This window comes from Desmodus rotundus, chromosome 5, assembly GCF_022682495.2.
Source record: "Desmodus rotundus isolate HL8 chromosome 5, HLdesRot8A.1, whole genome shotgun sequence".
NCBI lineage: Eukaryota > Metazoa > Chordata > Mammalia > Chiroptera > Phyllostomidae > Desmodus > Desmodus rotundus.
In genome coordinates this window covers 106,749,251-106,766,331 of record NC_071391.1, presented here as the reverse complement: position 1 = coordinate 106,766,331, position 17,081 = coordinate 106,749,251, and the positions used below count along the sequence as shown (strand labels likewise).

Below are 17,081 nucleotides of genomic sequence, written 5' to 3'. Positions count from 1 at the left end.
GTTGCTTTTATTTATTTGTTTGTTTGTTTATTCTATTGTAGTTGTCCAAGTTTTTCCCTTTCGCCCTCCTCTGTCCAGCCCATCCCCCCTTGATTTTTAATTTTCTTTTCATTTTTCTTTTTGTACTTAGAAATTGCCACCTGGATGTAATGCATTCCGTTATAAAGTGCATTGTCCTAGGTGAGCCTCTCAGACCCCCTGCTGTTTCTAGCTGACCGCCCTGCAACTCCCAACTGGAATTACACTATCCTCTCGTGTGCTTTCAAATGTCCCTCTAAACCTTCTGCCTCTGGTTGGTGTGGAGGAAGGAGGGGTATGTAGGGCAGTAGAAACTCACAAAAGTAGGAAAAATTCCTATCTTTTAAAAAATATGACATCGGTATTAAAGTGGAAAAAACTAACTAAAATATAAATAAACAGAAATAATTTATTCTTACCGTATCAAGTTAAAAATTTCTTTTTATCTACTGAGCTGTTTCTTAGTTTAATTCCCTTTTTCATCCTAAATAGATTTAACCTTTTATTAGTGAAGACTCTTGTTTTCGCATATTAAACACCAACAAAAAAACTAGTTAAGGGAAAGAGGAACTTTATTGGAAGGCATGTCTTAGGAAGACTTGAACTGAGCAGGACCTGGGAGTGACAGAAACTGCATTGATGGCGTTCTCAGAACTGGTGGTCTGTTGACCGTCCCTCACAAGGGCCGCCATTAGCCCGATCTCAGCTGCTCCACTGCTCAGCAGCTGCCTCTCTGCTCCAGGCTCCTAGGGGGGAGTTGAAAGGCCTGCTTGGATCAGTGTTATTTCTGGTCAAGGACCCTGTGAATAGGGATCTTCCCTTAAGAAGGGAGTATTGTGAGCTAGGCAGCCACCCCAAGAAGTCTCTAGAACACACCTCCCCTGACCGCCATTACTGTCTCCATCCAATACCCAAGTCAGTTTTCAGGAACTGTTAGTGAGCATGATAAGAGGAACAGGCACTGGGTGGCCGTGTGCAGTGGCAGTTGCCCAGGTCGCGGGCACGTGTTTGTACGCACACGCACACGCACACACAAGGTAGCAATGTCTAAAGGGTTGTTTCATTTTTGGAAGGTGAAAGAGAGACCTTAGGGCTCATATAGCTCACTTCTTTATTTTATTGGCTTTAAGTGACAGACCTGGGAATCTAAACTCAGATTTTTCTTCTGATGTTTTCAACTATGTCACTTGATCCCTATTATCACTGTTCAAACTTAATATTAAGATTCCCATGGACCCTGAGTATTGATTTAAATTTATTTTTACTATAATGTTACTTTAGTATAAACTTAAACGTCGCTGTAAATTCCTTATACCTGCAACTTTTAAGCAAGTATAAAACTATAGCACACTTACAAGGTGTATACAAACAAAACTTTGAAACCAATAAAAATGATTAACAGTACTATTATAATGTGTTTGTTTAGCTAAAACCAGACTGCTCCTTGGTATGTGAATGTGGTACTAATGTCCGTGGTGATTGTCCCCATCACCCCGTGCTTTCTCATTAATTCCTAAGAAATCACTGTAGGCTGACATCAATGAAGGTTTTTTTTTTTTTTTTAAATTGACTTTAGAGAGAGGGAGGGATAGACAGGCATTGATTTGTTCCAATTATTTATGTATTCATTCGTTGATTTTTATATGTGCCCTGACCAAGGATTGAACCTGCAGCCGTGGTGTATTGGGACAGTGCTCCAACCAACTGAGCTGCCTGGCCAGGGCTGTTCTTCACATTTTGAGTTTTGATCTTTTCCCAGGCTAGTGATATGCTAGGCATTGGCAGCAAACTACAGCTTCCAGTCAGCCACACAACCATAAGAGTTAACAGTCGATGCTCTACGGTGTATTCATTGTATTAGATGATTTTGTCCAACTGCAGGTTAATGTAAGTGTTCTGCGTGCATTTAAGACAGGCTAGGCTAAGCTATGATGTTCAGTAGGTTAGGTGTATTAAACGCATTTTCAGGTTACTCTATATATTTTCAGCTTACCATGGGTTTATCCAGACATAACCCCATCATGAATGATTGAGGAGCATCTGTATAATCTAGATACTAGTCCCTTATCAGATGTACGACTTTGCAGATATTTTCTCCCATTCTATGGATTGTGTTTTCACCCTCTTGATAGTATCATTTGAAGCACAAAAGTTTTCAGTTTTGATGAAATAAGTCTGTTTTTTCTTTTGTGTGTGCTTTTGTTGTCAGATGTAAGAATCCACTCTGGGTGGGTGGCTCAGTTGGTTGGAGCATCATCTTGTACAATGAATAGTTGAGGGTTCAATTCCCGGTCAGGGCACATACCTAGGTTGTAGGTTCGATCCCCAGTCGGGGCGTGTATGGGAGGCAAGTGATTGATGCTTCTTTCTCACATCGATGTTTCTCTCTCCCTGCCCTCCTTTCTCAAATCAATAAAAAGCATGTCTTGGGTAAAGATTAAAAAAAAACAAAAAGAAAAGTTAAGAATCCATTTTCAAATCTCTGGTCATGAACATACCTCTGTGTTTTCTTATAAGACTGGTAGTTTTTGCTCTTACATTTAGGTCTTTAATCCATTTTAAATGAATTTTTGTGTTTGGTGTGAGGTACAGTGTCCACCTTCATTCTTTTGCATGTGGCTCCGTAGTTGTCCTAGCACTATTGGTTGAAAAGACTTTTTTTTCCTCATTGAATTATGTTAGCATCCTTGTTGAAAAATTATTTTACCCTAGACACATAGTTTATTTCTGGGCTCTTCATTCTATTACATTGATGTATATTTTGCTTTGTAATTAGTTTTGAAATCAGAGAGTGTGAACCCTCCAACTTTGTTCTTTTTCAAAGAAGTCAGCTGGATTCTGACAGGGATCGTGTTGAATCTCTGTAGATTATTTTGAGGATTATTGCCATCTTAATACTAAGTGTTCTGATTCATGAGCATAGGATGCTTTTCTACTTATACCTTTAATTTCTTTTAGCAGTGTTTTATAATTTTCAGAGGTAAGTTTAGAACTTTTGTTAAATTTATTCTTGCATATTAAAAAAATTTATTTATTGATACGAGAGAGAGAGGGAGGTCAGTTTGTTGTTGCACTTATTTACGCATTCATTGGTTGGTTCTTGTGTGTGTCCTCTCCCAGGATCAAAGCCACATACTCGGCAGTTGGGACAACATTCTAACCAACGGAGCTACCTGGCCAGGACTGTTTTCAAATATTTTAGTTCTCTTATGCTGTCATAAATGGAATTTTTTTCCTAATTTTAGTTTTGGATTATTAATTGCATGTATGTAAAATTCAGTTGATAATTGTATATTGTTTTTTGTGTTCTGCAGCCTTGCTGAACTAATTCTAATAGCTTTGTAGTGGATTTCTTAGGATTTTCCATATACGAGATTGTTACCTGCAAGTAGAGATAGATTTACTTCTTTTTTCCAGTTTGGATGCTTTTTATTATTATTATTTTTTTCTTGCCTAATTGTTCTGGCTGGAACCTCTAGTCCACAGGTGGCACACACAAGGCCCGTGGGCCGGATCCGGCCCCCCACCTCGTTTTATCCGGCCGGCACTTTGTTTCCACCCGGTGGCGGCAGCGCTGAGCTCTCGCTTAACTGTCAAGGAGTAGTTACATTTGTACAGTCCTAAAATTACACTCGGCCCTTTGAAGGTAACTGCGAGGCTCATGTGGCCGCCGGTGAAAATGAGTTTGACACCCTGCTGTAGTTCAATGTTCAGTAGAAGTGGCAGATGCAGCCATTTTGTTGTTGTTCCTGACCTTACGGGAGAGCGTCCAGTCGTTCACCGTGAAGTATGGTGTCAGGCGCGGCTTCTTCATAGATGCCCTTTGTCAGATCGAGACTGTTACTTTTTATTTCTGGTGTGTTGGGTGTTTTCCTCATAATGTTGGATTTTGTCAAATGCTTTTTTGTGTCTAGTGAAATGATTATATGATTTACAGCTTTTGCTTTTTATTCTGTTAGTATGGTATAGTGCATTGATTGAATTTTGGATGTTAACCCACCTTGATGTTTCTGGATGAATCCTACTTGGTCATGGTGTATAATTCTTCTTATATGTTGTTAGATTTGATATGCTAGTATTTCATTGAAGGTTTTTGCATTTTTATTCATAGAAATTTTGATCTGTAGTTTTTTGGTGATGTCTCTGACTGGTTTTGGTATCAGGGTAACACTGGCCTTGTGAAATAAGTTCGAAAGTGTTCCCTCCTCTTTCATATTTGGAAAAGTTTTTGAAGAATTGGTGTTCATTATTCTTCAAATGTTTGGTAGAAATTGCCAGTGAAGCCATCTGGGCCTGGGCTTTTCTTTGTGGGTAGTGTTTTGATAACAGATTCAATCTCTTTCCTTGTAGGTTTACTCAGATTGTCTGTTTCTTAAGTTTTGGTAGTTTGTGTCTTTCTAGGGATTTGTCTGTTTCACCAAAGGCATCTAATGTATTGGCATACCATTGTTCCTAGTATTCCTTTATCATCATCATCATTTCTGTAAAGTCGATAGTGTCTTCATTTTTGATTCTGATAATTTGAGTATTTTCTTTTTTCCCTGGTCAATATAAGTAAAGGCTTGTCTTTTTAAAGAACAAGCTTTTGGTTTTACTGATTTCGGAAATACTGTTTTTGAATTCTCTATTTCATTAACTTCTGCCCTAATATACTTTGTTTCCTTTTTCTACTTGTTTTAGGTTTAGTTTAGTTTTAGGTTTAGAAAAAAACACTTTCATTTTTCTGGTGTTTTAAGGTGGAAGGTTATTGATTTGAGGTCTTTCCTGCTCTGGTACTTGAGCGCTAATTTGATAATTTTATTTCTATCTGTAGGAATATAAGACTTACAAGGAGAACTTTCTGAAGCGCTTCCAGCTCACCAAGCTGCCTCCCTATCTAATTTTTTGTATTAAGAGATTCACTAAGAACAATTTCTTTGTGGAGAAGAATCCAACCATTGTCAACTTCCCTATTACGTGAGTATTACCCGGCTTCACTTCCTCTTAGGGGCAGTGAGCCTGAATTCCTTTTCATGTTTTCGTACCACTATTAATTTGGACTGTTTGGTTGGAAATTGCAAGGAGCCGAGTCTACCCACACTACATCAGTCAAGAGTTTTTATTTGAAGGCTACAAATATTTAAAGGTTCTCAAGGATAGATGTTTACATGAAAGCTATCCCCCTTTTACCTTCTTTCTTGTTGCGTGCTGGGAATCGTAGTCTTTCATTGTAGGGAAAAACAGTTGATAAAAGTAGGGTAGGATAGGTAGGATTCTGCCTGGCTTTCAAGATAATCCTGAGCAGTTCAACTTGTCTATTTGCGGTCATCACTTCTTGCGCACTGTAGTTAGACGGTGTGGACAGTGAGGATGACTCCCGATTTGTTCCTCATCTTGGGGTCCTTCTAATTTTTCCTCCAGAGGGTAAAGTCTGGAATGTGTCCAGTTTTTCCCTATTGATGAGGAAGTTGCAAATTTTGATGTATGGTCTTATTTGTAATTAACCATGCAGTTATCTCCATGAACATTTACAAGTATTTTAATGCAAAATTGGGAGGTATTACACCAGGTGCTTTTACTTTGCTGCTCTCTAACTCATAAAGCTCCTGCAAAGCCCTTTTCAGGGTAGGCAGTTGACTTTTCGTTCTCAAGAGACATGGGGTTTCGCATGTTGAAGAAGGTATCTCTGAGAACATAGAGAAGCTGGTAGTGGGGCTGGCAGGAAGAAATGTGGGTCTCTGTGTTGACCTTTAACTAAGATAGCAGTTTCTTGTTGAGAGGAATTTGGATGAATAGACGATAAGACTAACATGATGTGTAGTTCAGTAGTGGTTTTTTTAAACCTTCACAGAGTAGTATGGGAGCTGTAATGGACAAATCCTCATCATCTTTTCTTCCTCCCTTCATCCCCCTCCATTACTCAGTTGCCCAAACTGTACCAGGATTGCCAATTTTCTCCTTTGGAAATAGTTCCAGTTCTGAATTCTCTGCACTGTTTAAGAGGGTAGTATCTAAAATTAAAGAGGTCTGTTGCAACCAGGGGTGCAGCGGTGGTGGCAGCTTGTCCCAGGCTAACCTCCTGAACTTGCCCCCAAGGCCCCACTTTCTCTGACCTTCCAGTGAACTAAAGCACCCCGCCTAGACTGTCTCCTGTTACTTCTTCCATCCTAAGAACAAGCCCTTCCTTGTTTCACTGTCCCCAGCTTTAGTAAACGTACTTCAAAATAGAAAATTAATTAAGTAAATTAAAGAGGTGTAAGTTCTGGGCTGTCCCAGCTGTGTGACCTTGGGCAGGCCATTTGCATACTCTGGGTAGGGGTCCTTCCAGCTATAACATTTTACTACTTCCGGGTCCATGATTATATACAATCCGAGGACAGCAGGAGTGGGGGAGAGAAAACCTCTCTAGTTAGAAATATAGGACAAGTTCTTTTTCTCTTTTCCCACATTTTTCTTCCTGTTCTTTCACTAGCATCTTGTTTGTGTGACAATTAGGGTGAAATTTCGGTATGCGGAGGCCAGCTCTCTGCTACCTTGAGTGGGACCACAGAGGAGATTTGTTTGAAAGTCAGCCTATCAGGGTTTTATTTCAGAACTGGACTCTTGAGAATTGCCACAGTCACCAGGCTGTTCCTGGTGGGACGGACACTCTGGACTCCAGGGCAGCTCCAGAGAAAGGAAAACTGTGTATGGATAGTAGTTCCTGCTCAGTCACCACAGAAATTTCCTTGCTCCATTGGTTTCTTTCGTATTGGGCCTGGAGTATGTTTATTTTGCCACCAGTTGCATTGTATTTTTGTAATTGTGACTTCAGTGGTTTGCCCCTCAGAAAGCTTACTTTGGAGAAGCTGAGAAAAAAGTTACAGCTCACTTTTAAACAGCGTGGGTTTGAACTGTGTGAGTGCACTTACGTGTGGATCCTTCTCAATAAATACAGCGTGCCCTTTATGTCCCCAGGTTTCGTATCTACAATTCAAACAACCTCGGATTGAAAACAGTGTTTTCAACCCACGGACGGGAATCCGAGGATCGGAGGGCCAGCTGTGTGCATTGTTGCGTGCCATTTTGTAGAAGGGACTTGAGCACTGGGTTTTGGTATCTGCGGCAGCTCCTGGGACCGGTTCCCTGTAGATACCGGGAGACAACTGTAGTTAAGTTTGGGGGGAGTAAAAAGATATACATGGGTTTTTGACTGTGCAGGGGATCAGTGCCCCTGACCTCCACATCCTCGAGGGCCAGCTGTACGTCTTCATTAGTCAGCCTTTTGGGGACAGTCAACTTGTGTGACTAATTCTGTGCTTAATTTCTTTATGTACTGAAATTACTTTTAGAGTAATTTGGTTTTAGATTAACAAAATCCCCATTCTTGAAAAGGACCCTTTTCATACCTACTTCTTCTCCCGTGTTTTATTTATTTATAACACATCTTTTTACCAGAGTTTATCAGACTTGCAGTTGGGTGCCCTCTGCTCATTTGGATATAGGGTTTTCAGAGTACAGGTTTAAAGTTTTACTTTCAGCCCCAGCTGGTGTGGCTCAGGGGATTGATTGCCAGCCTGAGAACCAAAGGGTCACTGGTTCCATTCCCAGTCAGGGCACATGCCTGGGTTGCAGGCCAGGTCCCCAGCAGGGGGCGTGAGAGAGGCAACCACACATTGATGTTTCTTTCCCTCTTTCTCCCACCCTTCCCCTCTGTCTAAAAATAAATAGTCTTCTTAAAAAAAGTAAGGTTTTACTTCCAGCTAATTAGGTGTTCTCTAAATTGGGCTGTTCTGATTGGGAGATGAGTATGGTCTGCTCCTTCGGCTATTTTCTAAAACAAAATGATGTAACATGTCTTCATTCCCTTTTGCTACTTAAACAGTTTTGGTTCAGCCATAAAAACATGAATATAAATACTCCTGAATATTTCTCAGGGGCTCTTTCAGACAAGTCGGTACAGCTGTTAAGGTAGAAGAGAATAGAACCCAGAAAGTCAGCTCTAAGCAGCTGGTGGGCAGTTTGGCTATCTAGAGCACGCATGGATTTTTTAGGCCTCATGTAGAAACTGTAACATTGAATATGTATTGCAGTTTATGTGGGGCACTGTTGGCCTGTAGAAATAAATAGCTCACGCCAATGCATAGAAAGCTACATAATACACCTAATTAGAGCAAAATTGCGTATTTGTTTATAATTACACTGTTTACATTGAAAAGGTTTTGTATTTTTGGATAAATAATATACTTACAGCCTAAAATTCAAAGGGAGATAGCTGCCTGGAAGTCCTAGAAGTGACCACTAGGTGTAGTAACCACTGTTAGCATGGCTGAGGCATTCTAGGGATGAAGTACGTGTTTCAGGTTACGAGTGGTAGCGCGTCATGTGGTTACACACAGATTGGAAATATGATACAGTCTCTCATTCTACCTCGTGTTACTTAAATTCTCATAAATATGTGTAGACTAAAGAGGATATATTTTCCCTAAAATTACGTAGTTAATATATTCTCTTAATATTCACATTAACTGTCAATCTTTCCCCATTTAACTATTTGAAAGTTCTTAATAACTGTCTTAGTAAGCATTTATTATAGCCCTTTACTTTGCAGTAACTGGTATACATTTATATTCAACTGATAGGTAGAGTTCAACAAATAAAACACAAAAATATTTCATTCCAAGTTCAGTAAGAATGTTATTTTATATTTGAAAGTGTTCAGATATTAAAAATAAATTTGATGTTTCTAAGCCCCAGTTGAAGGAACCTAGTCGGTAATTTCTTTTGGCAACTAGAACTGAGAAATCGGGAAGCTGTGGGGTAGCCGAGGTGGGTCACATAAAGAAGAAAAAGCCGGGCTGCACAAGGAGGGAGAAGAGTAAAGGTGGGGCCAAAAGCAGGAAAGAGGGCAAGTAGCTCTCTTAGATCCTGCTTCTTCTCCTGTGCCTGGTTCCAGCTGCATTTCCTAGTCTGAAAATCTTTTTTTTTTTTTTTTAAAGATGTTATTTATTTTTAGAGAGAGGGGAAGGGAAGGAGAGCAGGAGAGAAACATCAATGTTTGGTTGCCTCTTGCGTGCTCCCTGCTGGGGACCTGGCCCACAACCCAGGCATGTGCCCTGACTGGGAATCAAACCCATGACCCTTTGGTTCAATCCATTGAGCCACACCAGCCAGGGCTGAAAATCGTGAATAAATTCCCCTTTTGCACTTAAGCTACGGGTTGGTTTCTGTTACTTGTAACTATTCTGCTTGGCTAAAAGAAAGACAATCAAATAAAAAAGCAATGTACAGAAAATCAAAGAAAAATAAACCAGCATGCCTGGTTTGCCATACTGCAGTTGTTAACTGTGATTACATGCAGCGACAGTCCACATAATCATGTGGTCAGGTCTCCCATAGCCTGAGGCCGGAGACCTGGCAGTGCCTGAACCCTGAAGCTGCATCTGATTCCCAGGCCAGGCAGAGGATGAGGTGGTTACACCTGTGGTCTCACTTAGTCTTCCCATCTCATCGTAGAAGAGCCTGAAGTTATGTAACCTGCTTAAATTCGTGCGTAGCCCAGAAGTGGAAGAGCCTGGATTCTAGTTCAAGCTGATGACTCTAGGCCCTACACTACACTTGACTGCTAGAGATGCTTTTAAAATGTGCTTTTTTCAGAGTCAGTCTTTCTAGTTTGACTAATTTTTATGGCAGTTTATGGGAATTTCCACAAACCTGGTGTTCTTTGGGTCTGCAAACCTACCTAGATCTAGGGTTCTAAATATAGACTCCAACAGATTTGGGGTCCATTTGTGTAGGACAGTTGCTGCAGCCTGGTAGTCTTTGATCTTCTGGCTTTATTTTTATCATCACCAGGAATGTGGATCTGAGAGAGTACCTGTCTGAGGAAGTTCAAGCAGTGCATAAGAATACCACCTATGATCTGATTGCCAACATTGTACACGACGGCAAGCCCTCCGAGGGCTCCTACCGGATCCACGTGTTACATCACGTGAGTAGCACAGGGCGGCAAACGTCGCTGTTGTTTCTTTGGCATTACAGGAGGGCAGCTCCCTTCAGTGTGCCCTTTCTTCATCCTGATGTTGGGATTCTGCAAGAAATAAAGCTGTCAGTGGTGAGTTCAAGGCACTGGTTCTCAATTTCGACTGCACATTGGACTCATCTAGGAATTTTAAAGTAAATCTGATATTTGGACACCACCTCAGGCCAGTTACATTAGGACCGTGTAATTTGTGCGTGTTGGTTTTCAACTCTGGTAGAGGCCAGGGATGCTGCTGAATATTCAATGCACAGGAAGCCCCCAACGCAAAGAATTATCTGGCCTAAAATGTTAGTCAGTGTTAAGAGTCAGCATTAGAGTATCTGGAGGTGGGAACCAGGCATCACTGATGTGTTAAAGTTTCCCAGGAGAGTCCGTTTCGTTGTGCAGCCAGACTGGAGCCTCACCCCCGACAGTGGAACCCTCGGACTGGCAGCACTGACCTCATGAGAACATCGTTAGAAATGCAGAACCTCAGGCCCCACCCAAACCTACTGAGTCAGAAGCTGCATTTTTTAAAAAAGATTTTATTGATTTAATTAAATTATTTTTATTTTTAAGTTTTATTTTTTTTAGATAGAGGAGAAGGAAGGGAGATAGAGAGGAAGAGGAACATTGATTAGTTGCCTCTTGCATGCCCCTAACTGGGGACCTGGCCTGCAACCCAGGCATGTGCCCTGACCAGGAATTGAACCCGTGACCTTTCGGCTTGCAGGACAATGCCCAACTCTCTGAGCCACACCGGTCAAGGCTGTTTATTTGATTTTAGAGAGACAGGATGGGAGGGAGAAAAAGAGGGAGAGAAATATTGATGTGAGAGAGAAATATTGTACACTCCTTGACCAGTACCAAACCCACAACCTAGGTATGCGTCCTGACCAGGAATTGAACCCACAGTCTTTTGTTGCATGGGACGACATTCCAACCAACTGAGCCCCCCTGCCAGGGCAGGGCACTTTTTCTTGAGGATTTCTGTGTTCTGTGGGGGTTGGGGGGAGGGGGATGTCCATGTTTAGTTTCCAGTAGTTAACACTGTACCTCCTAGGTGAGTGTGTCCAGTTGGTCATTTCTGAGCAGCAAAGAGACATCTTAGGTGAGGAGTAGAGGACTTTTTGTTTTTTCTCTTTATTGTTCACCCGAATTCTTCTTAAAATATATAGTGTTTGGACTCCGTTATACTTAAAGGACTCTTTGGCAGGAATTGTGTTTGCCAAGGTCAATACCCTAACAGCTCTTTAAACTGAGTAATGTCTAGCAGAGGTCATGCACCCTTTTACCTAGGGCTTTTGTGGGGTGATGGTCTCATGGCTATTCTGATTCTTCTTCTGACTGTGGTCCTTTCTTTGTACACACTTTTGGTTAGGGGGAGCAGACTAATCAGCCCTTCATATTTTTTGCAGGGGACAGGCAAATGGTATGAATTACAAGACCTCCAGGTAACTGACATCCTTCCCCAGATGATCACGCTGTCAGAGGCTTACATTCAGGTGGGTTGGCCACAGGCTTGGTCAGTGCCGAATCCATGGGGTCGGTGAGAAGAACAGTGTGCGTGAAGGCAGGAAGTGGGGTTGAAGTAGAGCCTGGCTTAGGCTGGGTGCCTGTTGGGATGCACTGAGGAGTGAGATTATATTGCCTTGAGAGTCCAAGAGATTTTCACAGAAGAGAAGAGCAGGGGAGTGGAAGGTTTCTGAGTGAGCAAGGAGGTTATGTTTATGGCCAGGTTAGTTTTGCAGAGGTGTGTGATCTGATTTCAAAGAGGAGGAGCCTGGAATCATCAGAACACCAGTTAGGAGGCGACTCTGGAGCTTTCCCCATTTCTCTAGGCAGATGTAGCACTGTGACCCTACACACTTTCTGCCGTCTTCATTGGAGCACCAACCGTCTTATTTCACTGGCTTCTCTATTGGATTTGAGAGCCAGTGTGGAGCAGAGTGTCTGTCTTCTCTCTATAACTGCCCTAGGACCTGGTGAAGAAGGAGGACAGACCACCAAGCTATAGCTTTATAAAAAAAGAGGGCAGACCCTTCTCATTCTAGAGTTAACTCCTAGCACTTTGTCTAAGTTTACAGGTTTGACTATGAGTTCTTTTTTAGAAAGGGAGTTTGGAATGAGAAGTAAGAGAGGGGGATGGGTGGGTGGAAAAATGAAAATCGAATGAAAGGGAATTTTCTGAAAGATGAGTTATCTTCAGGGGACTTAACAAATGTGCAAGTTGAGGCACAGGCTGTCTGTTGACTAGGGTGGAATAGATATTTTACAAATATTTGTAGATTGAATGCCAGGTCATAAATATCTCTTGTACTCTATTGTTTCTTACAGATTTGGAAGAGGCGAGATGATGAAACCAACCAGCAAGGGGCTTGAAGGAGGACAGGTCAGGGCTTTGCTTCTAGGGGACTTAGGGTGGATATGGAAATAAGAATACTGCAGCTGTCACTGAGCGCAGGCTGGCTGGCTCATTTCCGGGGCCAGCCCAGTTTGCACGGGTTTTGGTTCACAGCGGAGTGTCAGAGGCCCCCCTGCCTGGGACGGCTCTGCGCTGTCCCCCAGCCTTTCTTTGATCGGTCTGTGGTAGATTGATGTCCTTCCTATCTAGCTCCCCTCTAACTCCAGCAGGCCAGACTCTTTTCCACGTGTATGTAATTTATTTCTGAGTAGCTACGAGTATCTGAAGGACAAGATGATTTTTCCTAAGCACCCAAGCCCCAGGATTCTAGGAATAGGAACATGAAGTCGGTAGCACCCTTTTCCCATCATAGGTAAACTTTTCCCTGTGCTTCTCATCATTTCCTGACATTTTTTGGGAATGAATAAAATGTTTTCCTGTTTTTAAACCAGCCTCTTGTTTTATGTCCTTCCCTCAGGCGGTTTCTTTTAAGCCTCATGAACTGCCCTACAGTCTGTCATCCGGTGAACATCATGCTTGTGTCTTCCTGTCAGCTGGTGGGTGGTGTGTCAGTAACAGAATCTGATGAAAAGCGATAAATTGTAGTCGCACCCTAATGAGAAGTCTGGAGGTGAGGTTTCAGCCTGTAGTGCGGGGCTGTGTGAGGGGAGAGGGGAGGAAGAGGGTCTCACCGCAGTGCAGTTCTGAGTCTCAGTCAGGCCAGCGGGGAGCCCAGAGCAGCGATTGCCCGTCAGAAGACTCAAGCAAAACGGCTATAATCAGGCCCAGTCACTGCTTAGGAGCAGTCCGGAGAAGTGAGACCTTGGACTGAGCTCTGTGGCAGATTGAAGATGCGCGAGAGCTGAAGATACTGCAGCTGGTGGCAGCCGGTCAGCTACAGCAAGTTCTCTCAAAGGGCGATGGGAGCTTTGCACTTCTGTGGCTGCCATCCTTTACTTCTGGGACACAATGCTGTCCTTATTTGCCTCTCTGACAGCTTCAGTATTCCTTTGCAGCCTCACCTTCCTCTATCCAGCTGTTAAACGTTGGGGTTCCTCAGGTGAGGCCCTCTCTTCTCCCTGTTTACTTTTCCCATGGACCATTTCAACTATGCCTGTGGCTTCACTTGTCACTTTAGGGGAGATGACTCTGATCTTAATCCCAGACTTCTTTAAATTGTCGAATTTAGAGCCAGCTTCCCACTTGATGTATTTTGGGTGTCTTAAAGTTGACTCAATTGCAACATTGTTGAAAACTCAGCTTGTGAATTTTCTCCTCATACTTGACCCCTTTCCTGGTTTCTATGTAAGTGAAGGGTTCCCCCATTCATCCAGTTACATAAGCTAAAAATTATTCTCCCATCCTCACTTTCCTTTTCTAATCTGTTACCAAGTCCTATTAATTTCACTTTGTGTTTCTTGAATTTTCCCACTTTGCATTCTCTGCCAATGTCTAGTAGTCTCACCTAGTGTTAGCCTAGTCCAGGGCTAATCAGGAGAAAGAAACTAATAATTTGATCTGGAGGAAATAAAAATTCAAGAATTATTAACTGTAATGGGATTAGCTACTAATAGAGAACTCTAAAGAAGGAATAGCAGATACAAGAACAGCTACTTCTAGGGCCGACAGAAAGTGTCCAAGGCCGAGATCCAGACCTTGCTGAAAATCTTCCCCCTGGAACCTGTCAGAAATCTCCCCAGTGTGTTAGGAAAAGCTGTTTACAGGGCAGCTTTGCTACTAAGCTGCCTATGGAGTAGGGGCATGCCCAGTGAAGCTGCCGGGGGCAGGGTGCTGCTCTCTGCTGTGCACTGCAGGAGCCAGGCACCAGGGAATCTGCGAGCAGGGCGGGAGCCCAATGCGGGAGGAAGCCGCACGTGCTGCTTTCCGTGAGCACTCTGGCACCTGGGAGGCAAAGCCCTTTCTTCCTGCAGTGTGTCTCCAGTATCCTCTCAGACAAAACCAGTGTCAGCTGAAGGGGAAATTTAAAGGTCCCAAGTTCACCTTCACAGAGCAGGCAAAAAAGGGTGAAGTTGGAGCTGACAGTGTGAAATTAGTAATAGGCCCAGTCCACCTCTTTTATGACTCAGCTTCCATATGTGCTCTATTGAGCTCCCGTACAAAGACAACAAAAAAACTATTTCTGCCTAACAAAAGCAACTAGCCTTACCAGTGAGCCAGTTTTCAAACTTTTCTAAAATGAGATGCACGGACGCAAGAGTCGTGTATTCAGTGATGGCTAAATTGTTTATTCCTCAAATCCAGTCACAGTTCCACAGAATATTCTGTTACCTAAACACAGTTGTGATGGTAACTTCCAACAAACTTCATGTGAAATAGAAATGGGAAGAAGAGAAAAATGGTTAGCATGTACAAATTACGTAGGTATAACAAGCACATGGAAAATAGCTAAGTTACTTGTAGTCCTCAGTTCTGTAATTGGTCACAATGCTGTAACTGATACCTGTTCTTCCACTGCCCCTTCCATGTTTACTCTGCCCTAAGCCTGGACCTCAGCTCCGGGCTCTCGGGAGAGTGATCCAAATCTAAGTCCCTAAGGGCCTGACTCCTTAGTCACCCCACCACTGCCCCCTTTTGGGGGTTGCTGTAATTCTTCCGTTAACCTTTATTGTTGGACACAGTCCATCTTGCCTGCGTGGTGTAGCAGGAACCCAATGTCCCCTTGGTAAGCAGGGGCAGTCACTCTGTGCTTTAACTCTTGCTCTTTTACCTCTCCGACTTCCCTTACCTGCTTGGTACCACGTATATTTCTAGCCGATAGCACGCATTCCACTGAAGTATTCCATTTTTCTGTGATTCGTGGTTAATGACTGTCTTCCTGTTAGACTCTCAGCTCTAAGAGGACAGACAGGAACTTTGTTTTATGCCCAGCCCTGGGGAATGCTTGGCACTTAGGAGCTAATCACTAATGTTTATCGAGCAAATGGCATCATGCTAAACCTCTGTTCTCCATATCCTCCTGCACAAAATACTTTGTCTCTTCACACTCTCCCAAGATGTTGACAGTGGATACTGTTGCCTGAAGGGTTGGGGGCCACTGCTCAGAGCTGACTGTCATGTCCTGTGTGCAGTAGCTTAAGGTCCTTTGCGGGTGACGTAGGGCTTGCTTCCACCACTGCTGTCCGAGCCAGAGGCTTTCTCAGCCGGAACTCACAAAGGAAAAGATACGTATGTGGAAAACATCCTAAATTTAAGACATGATAGGGGAAAACTTGCCACCTATGGGACAGTAAACGAATGAGTACACCTAATATATTTTTACTGGTAGAACAATGGACGGAACACTCCAAGGGGAAATCGGGCAAAACACCCACATGAGCGTTTCACAAAAGATGAAATATAAATGGCCAATAAACTTGTAAAAAATGGTTCTTAGTAACAAAAGAAGTGAAAATTAGAACAACCAATGAAGTCGTTTTAGTATTTTAGATTAGCAAAGAGTTGAAAGACTGTTAATACCCATGTTGATGGGGGCAGACACGGTCCCCGCTTCCTGCTGGGGCAGGAGCTGGTGTGTGGCACACTGAGGGGCAGTTTGGTGACACCACCTGCGTGAACAGTCCGGATGTGCGTAGGTTTTTGTCCCCAAACTTTGCATCCTGGAACTGGTCAGATATTGATAGTTGATACTTAAAAGTGAAAGTTTGTATAAAGAAAAAATAGGAGCCGATTAACAGGGATGATAGATATCTATATTTATTAATCCGGAAAGGTTATTTTTAAATGAACAAAGGAGTTTACAAGGCAGTGTATATAGGACGTTCCCATGTAAAAACTGTCATACCTATTTTTGTGTATGTGCAGAGAAAAGTTCGGAATGATGTGTAATGTTACAATGATTGTATTGTGGATTTTAAACCTCAGTCATTAACGAGGGAACATAAATGTCACTTTTTATTTCTCTATAATTAACTAGATAGTTTTGGCCATTTGACAATAACTCAGTCTGTCATTTAAGAATACTCAGCCCCTCTGGGTCACCGCCCACTGAATCCTCCCTCCGTTTCCTGGGAGTGACGCACAGACTGCCAGGTCATGAGGAGCGGGGTTGGTGACCTGCTCTCGGTGGTCCGTAGGGCTCCACCGAAGCATCACGCATCGTGCCTGGGCTCCACCTTCCCGTGCCCGCATCAGTGACGTGTCAGACCTCTCCTCAAGGTCCATGAAATCTGTGAGCTTGGTCTAATGGGTTCTTGTGGGCCCACCATTTTGTTCAATTCTGATAGACTCTTAGGCCGGTTGTGTGAATGCCGCCCTTTATCACATCGGGGAGCATTCACCCTTTGAGCCAGTCTTCAGGTCTGTCTAGGCCTCTCTTTAAGGCTGTTCTCTTCTTTTTAATGTGTTGGAGTCCAGTTTCCCTAAGGAACTCGTGTTCTCGCACCACACCCTGGAGAGTGACCAAGTCTCCTCTGCTGTTGGGCCCTAACTCCTCCTGGGGCTTTCTCCCTGCTCTCCTCTGGAATGCAGGGTGCTGGGCACATCTCGGACCCTCTGACTCAGCTACGGCCACTTTCTACCAATTCTCCCGTTAGCTGATCACCTGACCTCCATTGGAATGAAGCCTCCTCTTCCATTATCAGGAGCCCTTTCCAACGCTTGCCTGTCTGATAATCTATTAATGCCTCCCCTCCTTCCCAGTTTGGCTCTTCATCTTCCCAA

General features: G+C 43.0%; 1 protein-coding gene across 1 annotated transcript in view; it reads left to right on the top strand.

Moving 5' to 3' along the window:
* The window catches only part of USP39 (ubiquitin specific peptidase 39), a 28,897-nt gene extending 16,048 nt beyond the window's left edge, over positions 1-12,849 (top strand). The window contains exons 10-13 of the mRNA XM_053923674.2: positions 4,832-4,974; positions 9,832-9,967; positions 11,416-11,502; positions 12,335-12,849. Of these exons, the coding sequence (XP_053779649.1) occupies positions 4,832-4,974; positions 9,832-9,967; positions 11,416-11,502; positions 12,335-12,379 (411 nt within the window). The 3' untranslated portion in view covers positions 12,380-12,849. The remainder of the gene's footprint in view (positions 1-4,831; positions 4,975-9,831; positions 9,968-11,415; positions 11,503-12,334) is intronic.
* Positions 12,850-17,081: the final 4,232 nt, after the last annotated feature.